At 38.0% G+C, this 14,066-nt stretch overlaps 1 protein-coding gene across 1 annotated transcript in view; it reads right to left on the bottom strand.

The window, feature by feature from the left end:
* Nucleotides 1–883: 883 nt before the first annotated feature.
* POLR1D (RNA polymerase I and III subunit D) overlaps nucleotides 884–14,066 on the bottom strand; it is a 51,668-nt gene continuing 38,485 nt past the window's right edge. Inside the window, exons 2-3 of the mRNA XM_036747521.1 lie at nucleotides 10,818–10,892; nucleotides 884–2,890 (exon numbers count right to left, since the gene is read on the bottom strand). Coding sequence (XP_036603416.1) covers nucleotides 2,623–2,890; nucleotides 10,818–10,892 — 343 coding nt within the window. The 3' untranslated portion in view covers nucleotides 884–2,622. The remainder of the gene's footprint in view (nucleotides 2,891–10,817; nucleotides 10,893–14,066) is intronic.

Raw genomic sequence — 14,066 nt, 5'->3', positions numbered from 1 at the left:
AGGAGCTTCTTCCCTTTTAACCTGAACTTATCCCCAGCTGATGAGCCTTGGAAAGAGTTTCAATTCTCTTGTTTGGATTGCCACAAGAACCCACCATCACTGTAATTTTCCTTACGGTTTTTTTCCCTGTCATTTTATCAGCTAGTGTAAAAGATCACAAATGAATGCATTTCCCGAAAAGAACAGAACTGGATACAATGAAGGGAAATTGTAACATGCCACAGAGACAATGTGTTAAGTTAGTTCTTAAATGGACCGTGTGCCGAAGGAATAAAATATTCACATTAAAATTCAAGTGTTTGGAGGGCGTGAAAAATTTCATCTGCTCCAATTATCCTTCTAGTTATAGCAACTGTTTGTCGCCCTGCATTTATTCAGTCCATTGCAGATACCAGTTCTCTGTTTTTAGGTAAACCTCTCTGGGACCAGCTACCCACTCTTTGATTGGTTTAATCCACCTAGTCTATCTCTATTGTCTGACAGACTGCATAAAGAATTTGAGAATAAATAGAACTTCTTAGATGAAAGTCACTGCAGAATTGCAAAGTAGTCTTCATAAAAACCACACGAGACGTTATCACGTGTCACTCCAATTTCAACTGTCAACCTTTTATTAGATATGAATCCTTATGCTATCTCTCTGGCTGTATGCAACTTTAAAACTTTTATTTTTTTATTTTCAAAACTGTGGTGCTTTTTCTAGGAGGCAATGATTATATTACAGGTTTTTCAAAGTTATAATATGATTTTAAATGACTATTAATTATCAACAGGCAAAAACAGCTTCGGTGTAATTTCACTTGCGAATGCAGACTTCAATATAGGTACCTCGTATAAAAAGATATTTAATCTGCCCAAGTTTATGTAATAAACACATGGCACAAAAATGACACAGTTTAACTTATTTTTACTCATTTTAAAACAAGAATTTACAAAAAAAGCTCAACTTCTTAACTTTTCTGTTTCTATAGGTACTTAAATACAAAATATTTCAAAGTAAATAAATTAACCACAAATAATACAGATGTAAAGATTAGGATCATTTAGTCCTAACAACTTTTGTATAAAGTCAAGTTTAACTCAGTTCTTCCTTCTGTGTATGATGGGGGTGGGAATTGCTGTTTGAAAGTTATGGAGGGTCTCCCTCTGCACTTTTTTGACTGGGGGGGGGCCCCTGGTGAGGAGGGAGAAGGAAAGAATGAGGAATTTTTTTTCCATCCTCCTAGTTGGAGCAGTTCTATGCATAGGCTTCTGGCCACACAGAAGCTTGGGCTTCATAGAAAAGTTTGGGTGCATGGCCCAGGGCACACAAAGAGGGTGTGGTGGGGTAGCACTGGGGAAGACAGAGCAATTTTGTCATGGCATTCTCTGGCTCCTCTACAACACTCGGGAGCTGGCCTTTCTAATGTGCTGATTTTCAGTGCATAGAAAGAGCTTTTCTTGGCTGCTGGGAGTATGGCTGTGGCTGAGTGATTATCTGGAGGCAGCCAGGCATAAGCCCAGCCGCCTTGGAAATTTTGGGAAGGGAGTAGAGAGACTCTTCTCCTCTCTGTGGTTTAGGAATACATTGTTATGTAGTTCTGAGTTTGGGGGATGGGGGGTGAGAGTGGGAGTCTCTCTGAGATTTAGAATCATATCATTAAGAAATGCCTATGCCAACACTGGAAAAAAATCCAACACACTTTCTGTTAAAAAGAAAATTTCTGGTATAACTTTGCACTGTGATATCTATACCAGGGGATTTAAGTTAAAACCAAAGAGCACTGAATAAAATCCTCAACCACAATCAAAACACAGTAAGTTTTGGCGATGAGGGTTATTTCTAAAGCACCAAACTATATTCCTTCCAATTTATGTCCTCTGGATTAAAGTTCAAATTCAGGGGAAAAAAATACATTTTACACAGATCAAAGCTTTGTTGCAAGAGGAACAAGGAGATCGATTCTTCATCTCCATGAATTTATCTTCAGTAATAAATTCAAAGTCATTTTAAAAATGCTCCATATTGTTTATCTGAACAAAATAAGTGCTAGAGACGTTAACAAATCTCTTGATAAACTCTAGCACTGAAGGCTAGAGGGGGTTTATAAATAGCGTATTCCACAGCCAGAAGACTTTTGCTGTTTAGCTTCTTAAACACACTAAATCTGATACCCCCAATCTAAAATACAGAGCTAAAGAGGTTTCAATTTTGCTCTCAACTCTGAAAAATGACCACAATTGATATACACAGATATTTTTAACTAGTTTGGACAATCTCTGAAAAACTTAAAATCTAACTCTAGATTTGTTTATTTCCGAACTAACTTTTGAAAGAAGGTACAGTAACAAATGTATACACACTATTAAAATATGATAAACGTGTCAAGACTTCTACCCTTAGGATTAATTTTCAGAAGGAAGAATTACTAAGTCGTTTTTGTTTATGACCAACAGACTCTTTAATTAAAACCACAACAAAATATCTATCTACTATAATGTTTTTCTTAGCTGTCTTCCCTGCTAGCTAAAGACCTGCACTAAACAACCTTCTCCGTTTAAAGAAAGCTAAACACTTTCCCAGTCCAAAATTTAATGACATTCATTGCTTGTAACAGTCTTGCCTATTCTTCAGTGCCTGCCTCATCGTTTGTTAGATTGCTTTTCATACTTTTCCTGGGTGTTCCGCTTCCTTGGAGGAGAATAACTAACTCTTCTCCGAGACTGGAAGTTGTGTTTGTACGGATGAGTTCTGTGTTTCTTTGGGTTTTCTTCTTTCCGGTTCTGACTTGGCTCAGGTTCCTTATTGTCTTCCTTCTGCTCCTGGTCTTGCTCCTTCTGAGAGGGTAATGTGTTCTTAATTGTATTAAGCAGAAATCTTTTATTTGTGCCAGCAAGAGGACACTTCATCCTACAAAAACATCAAAACAATAAAAGGATAAAATAGCAACTTAAGATAAAAACTAAATTTTAACATAGTTATTGTTAAAGTATCCCAAGTCGACAGCATCAACTTTCTACGTGTTTTCGGCTTTCCTTGTATGCCACCTAGTGTAAACTTGGAGTACAAGAGGAAAAGGAAAAAAAAATCAAGACAGCTTCTATTTCTGAGACTGACAGCAGAACAGCTGCATTACTTCACACAAACACATTAGGACAATCAGTGCCTATTCTCACAGGGACAGAATGAAGTGGAAGCCTGGGTGGACAGGCATTAATCAAACTGTAAATTAATATTATCATTAAATCTCTAGTCCTTAAGTGACATATTCCTAATCTGGCAGAAACTGGAAGTTTTCTTAATTACATTAACTATAATTTGGTCTATGAACTCAATGTAAATTTATTCTGGGAAGATTCATTCAAACCTACATAAGGGATTCACAGCAGGGAAAAACACAAAGTATAAATGATGTATATGTATATTGTCCTCTAAAAAAAAAGAGTATAAAGCTACCATAATTTTCTTTTCTGTTATTTAAAAAAAAAACCACACATTTTAAAGCTTTCATTTACACTTTAAAGCCACTTTCTTGAGAAGTTTGTTTGTTCTCTCTGGTAACAGCATACTTCCAACCTTTTGTGTTTTCCAGTGTCTTTATGAAAGAATTTCACTAATTATATTGCACTTCCAAAGTTTTAGATTTATCTATTTATTAACTCTAACTTAATTTTCATTTGTAGCAAATATTACCTTAAATAAATAAAAAAATATCCTTAAGTCAAACCCAACCCCAGGTAATTTTCCTGGTACCAGAGCACTTTGCTTTACAATGAGCCATCAATCTTACTAGTCTAGTCCTGGAATAGGATTTTTTATTTTTTTATCCTTTTACTGTTCAAATGTAAAAACTGTTTATCACAGGTGCCTGCTCTTCAACAACAAATCAGGAACTTCCAATTCCAATCTTAAAATGAATTTAAGTGCAATCAGAACGCTATACAGTGTTTCAAATTAGATATAACTAATATTCTAGTATGGTAACACCTTTGCTATCTGAAGGTCATACCTCCAACAAACTCATGTATGCAAAACACTTCAAGATTCAGATGAAGAAAAAAAATCCACAGCCAGCAATGGTGAAAAAAGCTGAGAAGAGCCAAAGATTGTTCCTCTTGTACTGAAAGTGGTAAGCCAACTGATAAGAAAATGAATTGAGTGGGAAAGGGCAAAGAGGAGAATTCTAGGAAACTTGGAGCTAAAGGTGATGAAAGCTTCCTGGGGGGCAGGGACAATTTTGCTCGTTTGTATGCCTCAAGTCTCTCTCCACTACGTTCCATCCTTAATCAGCCTTAAGCACAGGTCTGACCATGTCACTCCCCTACTCAATAAACACCAGTGATTCTCTATCTTCTCCAGGAGCAAATATATAATACTTTGTTGTTCAAAGACCTTTGTAATCTCTGCCCCCACACCCACCTTTCCAGTCTTTTTACATCTTACTCCTCCTACCCTCAGTGGCCTCAGTAATCCAATGACATCAGCTTCCTTGCTAGCGTTCCAACAAGAAATTCCATCTCCCTCTGAGAACAAACTATGAAGCTTCAGAAAAATTGTGGCTTTTCCAGAAAATTAATTCATGGCCTATTTTAGGCGCTGGACAATTTCATAGTGTGGATGAAACTGGTCCACTTTTGTAAAGTTTGACATATTCTACCTTGGCTGGTGCTGGTGAATCAAACATCTCATGGCTTAAACAGAATAAGAAAAGGTTGTCAGTCCTCCCAATTTTTTAATGTTATAAGTTCCCATAAAAACACAATCTTAAGAGGACCATGACATCAGAGAAGTGATGGACTGCCAAGGGAAGAAAATTGTTAACCAATTACAGGACCAAGAAGCAGGGTTAGAGTCTGGTGACATTTTTAACAGCTTCCTGATCCAAGTACTTCCTTGACTGACTTTAGAATCTAGGCATATAGGGACTTGATCCACAGTTTAAGAAGTATTGAAGGGGTTGAGAGTAGAAAAAGTTTAAGAAGCCCTAGTCTAAATCAGGGCTTCTTAAACTTTTTCCACACATAACCCCTTTTCGCGTTTCAGCAGCATTGTTGGTGTTGCATGTCGTGATGGCATGCACAGTGCAAAGTGTGCATGAACCAAGGCCGCAGTGAAGTTATGTGATGTAACACAGGCAAGCACTGCCAGAAACACCTCTGATTCATTATGAGTTTGATTTTGAATTAATTTTTGGTGGTTGTACATTCAGAGATCTCTTACTGACCCACAGTTTAAGAAGAGCTGGTCTACAGTGTTATTATGAATATGAAATGTCACAGAAGAGGTTTCATGAGAAAGTGGATTCATCATGCAACATCATGCTATAGGACTTCATAACATTAAAGATAAAACTATTAATGTCTGTGCCTGGAATTCTGTTAAAAGATAAGCATTAATAAGAGCTTAGAGAACACAGTGACCTAAGGTGGCAAGAATGCATTTCCAAAAGTGTCATCTCATAATAATGAACTTGTAGGACTGGTGGTAAAGTCCTCCCCAAACACACAAGCAATAATTAGTGAAGTTTTGTAAAAATATACCTTCTTCCTACTTCATTAGCAAATTGTGCAAATGAAAAAGATGACAAGGTGCAATTTGGCAAACAGATACCCGTGTGTGTTGTGTTGGTGAGTTAGAAGTCAAATATAATACTTTACATGGTGCTGGCTAGTATAAGAGCACCAATCACATTAGTAAAGAAAAATTTCTAGATGAAAAGAACATCATTTGGGAGAAGTTTGCTTTGATTTCTGATTTACTGATCGTTATGGGAGTAATGTCTATCCTTCACACCATCCTTCTGAGAAAGACGTAAAATGCCTTAAAGTAATTTAATACCAAGGACATTTTCCAAGAAAATAAGTTGCAGGGTATCTTTTGAGGTCAGTAACTATTTGGCCCAATGTCTCATACTATATATAAAAGCTATTTATTGTTCAACATGTAGTAGAAAAAGCACTAAAGTCAGGACTAAAAGATATGGGCTTTGGCCTTTTAATTAATATATTTTGTTTTAGCAAAAGAGGCAGAAATTCCTAAACTCTAAACCTCAAAACAGTTATGTAAAACAATGCAAAAAAATGCTTATGAATGACTGTATATGCAACTGTATACTTCTATTATTCATTAAAGGAAGGGCAAGCTACGTGCTTGTTTGGAGCAGTGCCAATGTTGCCCACTCTTTTTGGCTTAAGGTTGGTTGCCATTTAATATGGTTTTCATTTACAAAACTACAGTTAGGTTACATGTTTTACTATGTCTGCTTTCTTTATCATGTATCACTTTTTATGCCACCCCATTAATAAAAAATCCCTTATATTCATGATTCCTGATAGCATAATAATATACCATTGCATTCGTATATAATATATTCAGTTATTCCCCAATTTTGTGGGGCACTGAACCTGTTACCAGCCTTTTGCTATTATAAATAATGCTGCTATGAATATTTTTGTAATTACCCTACCTTGCATACGTCAATCTGTGTCCCTGGAATTAATACTATTGTTTCTAGGGTGGACCTCTGGAGACAAGCAGAATTAGGAGACCTGTTTTCTCAGAGTCCTCCCAACAACAAATTTTTTTTCACTTTTTATCACCTTTGCAGAGAGGCAACATGATACAGTGCTGAACTTGGAGTTGGGAAACTCTAGGCTCAAATCCCACGTGATACTTGCTTTGTGGCTATGGGCAAGTCCCTTATCTAATCCTTATGCGTCCTGCTTTCCAGAGCTCCTATTATCCTCAGCTACACTCTTCTGGACTCTAGCTTGTCTATGTCTTTCCTAAAATGTGGTAGTAAGTACTCCAGAGGTGACTGACCAGGGCAGAGAACTATCCTTCCTCTCCCTCCTGGACACGATGGCTCTCTACTCAGGGAGGGATCACTTTGGCTCTCTTGGGTGCCACATTATATGCAGTGGAACTTGTGGTACACTAAGACCCCTAGATGTAGACTTTACACCTTCATCCGCATTAAATTTCGTCTGACTGGGCTCAATGTTCCAGACCATCAAGATCTCGCTGAACCATGACTCTGTCACCCAGGTGAAGAAGAGGAGGGAAGAAGCACTGTACCAAGCACTTTACAAATATTATCTCACTTGATCCTCACAACAACCTCGTTGTTGTAGCTACTATTATTATCTCCATTTTACAGTTGAAGGCAAAGAGGTGAAATGACTTGCCCAGGGTCACACTGCTAGTGAGGCCAAGTTGGAACTCAGGTCTTCCTGATTCCCAGTGCTCTGTCCACTGTGACATCTAGCTATTCTTCTCAATAGCTAATAAGAGCCTCTGACAGTCATATAGTGATTTAATGTTTAGAATGTGCTTACATATTCTAAAAAGAAGAGAAAGCAGGTGGATGAAATATCAAATCAACCACCATTATCCAAATCAAATCAAGAAATATTTATTAATCACCCACTATAGGTCAGGCATTGTGTTAAGGTGATACAAATACAAAAAAAAAAGACCAATCCCAATTCTCAATGAATGAGCTATGTTCTAATGAGGAGACAAGTACATATAAAAATATACACAGTATGAATATGTATGTATATGTGTGTATGAACATGTATGCATGGACGCAAAATAGTTAAAAGAGTTTGGGAAGAAAAGCAAAGTTAGGGAGAGGATTATTTGGACTCTCCACCCCCCTTCCCGGAACAGTGTAAGAGAAGGTACAGCTAGGGTTGGAGAGGATAGCCAGAAGGCCTTGTCATCAGAAGGGATGCTGGATCTCTATGAAGAATTAATAAATGAAGACTGGAGAAAAACAGGTCCAGGACAAAGGGCAGTTTGTTTACTATGGAACAGAAATTCCAGAGGACACAGTGGAAGGTGGATAGGGTTGGATTGGGACATAGGTTGGGTTCGGTGTATGGAGATAAGAGAATATGAGGAAGGGGCAAGAAACGGTTTTCTCCTAAATCGTTGCTGATTAATTACTACAGGTCTAGGGAGTGAAACAGGAGAAGTCACAGAGGTTAACAGTTGGGTGGCTGATGGGGAGAGAAGTTCAGTTTCCAAAGGATGATACAGAGAGAACTGGGCTGAGTCTGGGTCCTTTCTTTCACTTGGGAGGCTAATGAAGAGTGGTGAGTGTTGGGCAGGGATGGTACCTCAGGCAACAGAGTGGCTGGTTCTGGGTCTGGGTTCAGTCTAGGACCTTTCAGGCACAAGTGGTCCTGTTCTTCTTCTCCAAAAAAGCATGCCCTATTTGTGGTGCATGAGACAGAATTATGAAGGATTTACATACATACATACTAGAAATTTGTTCAAAGCCCTAGCTGACACCTTCACCTCCCTCCCCCTAATACCTCAGATATTTCCAGAAATCATGAAAATGGATACCTATCATTGTGCTCCTCAAGATCATCCCCCACCTTCCTCAGGTGAAGGGGCCATGGTGGCACTACTGAGGGGGAAGGGGAAATAACCAGACAACTTCCGTTTTACACACATGGTTCCATCCTAATCCCTTTCCCTCTTTCCCCACCGTTGTATGTGTCTCAACCCTTCACCATTCTAGCCCCCTCCAAAAAAAAATCCACCTATACTTCGAAGCGGAAGTATGAGTCTAGAGCTTCCGTATCATGGGACCCTTTTGTTCTCAAACTCAGAATCCCTAGGCATTAGAGACGTGTTCTCTCTAGGCTTTCACTTCCTAACTTTGGCCTTTCTGCAGATATACTTAGCCTCAAGTCCTTATTGGTATTCAGAAATGACCTATGCTTTCAGGAGAACAGTCTTCTTTGGTTCCAAGTTGGAATTTGGAAAGCATTTAAAAAAAAGAAACACTGTTATAAAAGATGACTAGGCCCGGATGAAATACTATTATTATATTTCAGGCACATCATGAACTAAACAGGCATTTATGGCCTGGTCATTTGTAAACTACTTCCTATGTGAAAGTTTAAACCAAGCAAATAATCTATAAGCAAAGCTTCTTCCTCCCCACCCAAACAAAACAAGAACTCAACAGTGTCAGGACAATCTTCCTTTCAGAGGATGAGGACTTAGGAGAGAAGGATTAATCTCACTGAATTTAGGACTTTTTACCTCAGCAGCTGATGCCAGAATAGTCATGTCCTAAATCTGGCTAAAGATGTGGCTCTCACGGGGAAATTGTAACTTCTGTAATTAACCCTTTGAGATCAAAAGTTTCTCTCTTGGGAAAGAGCCAAACGAACAGCTCAGAGGTGGTGACAATATGTGGCATCAGTTAGCTGGTCTTTGGATAAGCAGGCTTTCTTCCTATGCATCGGCCTCCTTCAGAGATGATTTCCTGGCCAGCTGTCCACTGACTGATCTCTGATTCCTGACCCAGTGCTATCTACTCCTGTCAGATATGATGTCAGCTTACCCTGGGATGACCCTTGACATTCTGACCAGAGACAGTCACGCACTGCCTGCTAGAGAATAGAACAATCTCAGGTTAAGTCCCATTCGTTTCCCAGTCTTGCTTCCCCCAAACTAACACTCTCACTCAAGGTACATCAGTTCCTCAGGTGTAGACATCATTCATCAAACACTGGTTATATGCCTATCATGTACAGAGCACAGTATTAGGAGCTGAGGAAGAGAAAAAGTTTAGGAAAGAAATTTAGTAAAGAATTTCTGTCCTTATGGGGCTATAATGATAATATATATCATTATCAAATGATGGTACATTGAGAGTTGCAAAAGAAAAAAGTATTATGTGAGGGCTAAGAAGTAAGGCTGTTACCAACTATAACACAAGGGTCAATCAGGGAAAGTTTCCTGGTGGAGGTAACATTTGGAATACTCTTAATTTTTAGTTCTTTTCTTACCTACTCTTTAAAAGCTGAGAATCAGTGATAAATTGACCAATTCTTCAACTAATTTATTATATATGAAACACCCAGTTACACACCTACGTGCCCTCTATTACAAAATTGATTAGATATATGATCATAAGACTGATTGTGTGTTTAATGTTCCCGTCAAGGAAAAACACTTGGTTAATCACTATGTAAAACTCTTTCCATTATATTACTGTCTCAGGGAGCGGAGGGACATTGGGTATAGAGAATGTTTAAAAGACATTTAGCAGTGAAGAGGAAAAAACAGGACAGCTGTCATACGAGGCAGAGGGGTCACAGGAAGCTTTTCTTAGGATTTGGGAGACTGTTTCAAATAGAAAGCAGTCACTGGAAAGTAAGAAGCTGAAAATCCAAGCGAGGATATGACTGTAGGACCTAGAGGTAAGAGAGCATGGGATTAAAAGTATCAGTGGAGGAATCAGTGTTAGTGAGAAGCAAGGATACCTTTTCATGTGTGGTCATGGAAGGAATGGATAAAGTCAGAGAAGTTTTGAGAAGTAAAGGTAGCTGTGGGGAATTTATGCTGGATGGTCTTACTCACAGTAAAGTAGAATGGTAAGTTGTTATAAAATATGAGGGACAGGGTTTAAGAAGAGATACAGAAGAGTAACTAAAGCAAATGAGCTAAGGATAGAGATGCATGATTGTTGGAGAGAAATGGAGACCAAGCTGAGGGTCTTCATTTCCTTTTCTCCTTACAGACAGTATAAAAGTAAACCTTAATCTCTAGAATGTCTGAGTTATTCCAAATTCAGAATCAGTGAGGTTAGAATTAATTATTGTGCTCAGATGCAAAGACAATTCCATGTACTTAAGACTAGTATCAAAACAGAAACCTTGATTGTGAAATTTAATATACCTCTCATGAAAGTAGCTTTTAGCATCCTGCCTCTTGGAAATGTTCCATTAGAGAGAACCATTAAATTCTAAAATATTACATCCTCTCCTACTGTTATAATACTAAAGATTATTATATGAGAACTTACCACCCCATAGGTCCCATTGTCTCTGCTCGGGTTTTTCCCCGCTTAGCTTCCTTGAGAAGTTCTTCTATGGCCTTCCTGGAGGGGAAAAGTGAAGAAGTTTCAAAAAACAGATAGATTAGCAACTATCATATAATCATAGATGAAAAATGCCACCTCTTTACCAGAGGCTTTTGCACTTTTGGGGAGGCCATGAATCCCTCTGGCTCTCTGGTGATGGCTACAGACAGATGCCTACTCAGAAAAATGTTTATGAATAAATGTATAACACACAAAAGATAACAAAACCAAAAATGTAATTTTTTTTCCCATGCCAGTTCACTGATCCCCTGAAATCTGTATAGGCTGATTCCTTCAGGGTTTGCAGACCTCAGGCTAAGCATTCTCCTCTATACTGTTTATACTACTTGAGTACTATCAAATAACAGCTGACATTTGGATAGCTCTTTAATATTTGCAAAGTACTTTCCACAAATTATCTCATTTCAGCCTAACAACCCAATGACTCAGGTGCTACAGGGGTTATTAACCCCATTTTATAAATGAGGAAACTGAGGCTCAAGGAGTCAGAGGTGGTATACAGAACCCATATTATCTACCTGATCCTGCCATAGAGCTTCTCATTTTATACAGTTTTCTAATGTTGAGACATATTCAAGGGGTGAATGGATATTACTTATTTCTCACAATATTCACATGAGAGACAATGTTAGATTCCAAGAAAAATAAAGATGACAAGTCAATGATTTTTAGGAATTTACAATCTAACCCTTTGGAGATTAAGTCCAAATTTATGTCTTTCATTATTATTATAATCTAATTCCTCCCCAAGTAGACTTTCAAATTTTCCAAATACTAAGAAGTCCTAAGAAGAATGTAAGCAAGACCATGGCTGATACTTGTCCTTTTAAGTTACCCTTTTCTCTAGGGCAAATAATTTCTCTTTAAAATGTCTATGGGGTCTAGCCATCACTTTTCAAATTTACATCCATGTATGGAGGCTGGGCCTTGGACATCTTACATATAAGTTCTTTTCTTGTAAATCTCTAAAAATATGCCAAGAGATAGCAAAATCTCAATAATAACTAACCAGTTCTCATATACTTTAATATCTTAACCAATATAGGATGATTAAATTACTTAGACTTTTTTTCTTTTCTATATAAACTACTATAATAAAAATGAGATTTACATAAATACTTTCAATGGAAACTATCTTAACAGACATCTTCTTTAAGCCTCATGACAATCCTACACTGTAAGTACCACCTCTATTTTAAAGATAAAGCAAAGTGAAATTCAGAGTTTACATGAGTCACCCATGGTCATACAACTAGCAAATGTCAGTATCAGGATTTGAACCCCCACCCTTCTGACTCTAAGTTTAGAACTCTCTCTCTCTCCAGATTTCAAGGATCTATGATTTCATCATGTGTCCCCACTCCTCAACTGATACAGCTCACTTCTCTTATACCTTTGTAGAATCTTTATTTGCACCCAAGATCTGGTGATGGGACCTTCTAATCTGGCTGGCTCCAAATAAGAGTCATACAAAGTCACTGCTGAAGTTGTACTGGCAAACTTTCTAGCTCCCAGGGCCTTTATCCGCACAGGCTTTGAGCATCTAGGGTGGTGAAACTACTTCCATGAGGGGCTTTGCAAATCTAAAAGTGCTATATAATTGCTATTATTATTATTTCTATGACTTAGTAAGGCATTCATTCATTATCTGTTTCACCAACCCACCAGTTGCATTGGCCACCTCAAGATGTGTCATCTTGAGGTCTGCTCTTCTCTTTAAAGCTCCCCTTTATGTTTAGTCTTCCCCTATTATAATGTAAGGTCCTTGAAAGTAAAAACTATCTTGTTATCCTATTTGTACCCTAGAACTTAGCAAAGAGCCTAACACATAATAGAGCACAAAATAATTGCTCTGTCTGAGTAGTGAGGTGCTGCAGTAGATAGAGTGCTGGGTCTAGAGCCAGGAATAGCAGAGTTCATCTTTGGCCTTTCTAGCTGTGTGACCCTGGCAAATCATTTAACCCTGCTTGCATCAATTTTCTCATTTGTAAAATGAGCTGGAGAATGAAATGGCAAACTGCTCCAGTATCTTTGCCAAGAAAATCCCAAATGTGGTCAGGAAGAGTCAGACATGATTAAACAACAAGAAGTGCTTACTGTATGCAGAATGCTGTATTTTATAGGACATGTAAAGTTCTCAACTCATAAAAGGGGTGTATTCCAAAAGTTCAATTTAAAGTTGGCTGTTAAAAGCAAAAGTCTCCAAGCTTTTCTGATCATGAACCCCCAAAGTAGAAAAAGAAAACAATATGCATTCTTAATGTGTTTCCTTATTTAATTGAAAAAGTATGAGATAAATCTGAAAATAATATTTGATCCTACAGTCAATAGGGAACCACTGGAATTTACTGAGAAGGAGAATAACAAGGCCAGACTTGTGCTTTGAGAAAATCACTTTGGCAGTGATATGGAGGATGGATCAGAGGGAGAAGAGACTTATGACTGGGAAACAATTTTTTTTTGTTGTTGTTGTTTGTCCTTTGTTTATTTTTTTATTTTTTTTATCTTTAGTTTACAACACACAGTTCTACATAATTTTGAGTTCCAGATTTTCTCCCTTCCCTCCCCCCTTCCTTCCCAAGACGGCATGGAATCTCATATAACTACCATGTATAACTTTGCATTGAATTAATTTATACACTAGTCAAGTTGTGGAGAAGAATTATGACCAATGGAATGAATCATGAGAAAGAAGAAACAGAACCAAAAAAAACCCCAAAAACCCAAAAAACAAAAGAGAAGAAAAACGGCGAGCATGTAGTGTGCCTCAATCTGCATTCAAACTTCACAGTTCTTTCTCTGGATGTAGATAGCATTCTCCATCGTGAGTCCCTTGGAGTTGTCCTTGCACCTTACGTTGCTGAGAAGAGCGAAGTCTGTCAGGGTTGGTCCTCACAGAATTCATATATCTGTGGTTGTGCACAATGCTCTCCTGGCTCTGCTCCGCTCACTCAGCATTATATCATGTAGGTTTTTCCAGGTTGTTATGAAATCCGTATCATCCCCATTTCTTATGGCACAATAGTATTCCATTACCTTCATAGACCACAGCTTGTTCAGCCATTCCCCAATTGATGGGCATCCCTTTGATTTCCAATTCTTGGCTACCACAAAAAGAGCCGCTGTAAATACTTTTTTACATATGGGTCAGACTGGGAAACAATTTAGAAA

Source organism: Trichosurus vulpecula, chromosome 2 (genome assembly GCF_011100635.1).
Source record: "Trichosurus vulpecula isolate mTriVul1 chromosome 2, mTriVul1.pri, whole genome shotgun sequence".
Taxonomy (NCBI): domain Eukaryota; kingdom Metazoa; phylum Chordata; class Mammalia; order Diprotodontia; family Phalangeridae; genus Trichosurus; species Trichosurus vulpecula.
The sequence above is the reverse complement of the archived record's forward strand: the minus strand, read 5'-3'. Positions and strand labels throughout refer to the sequence as shown.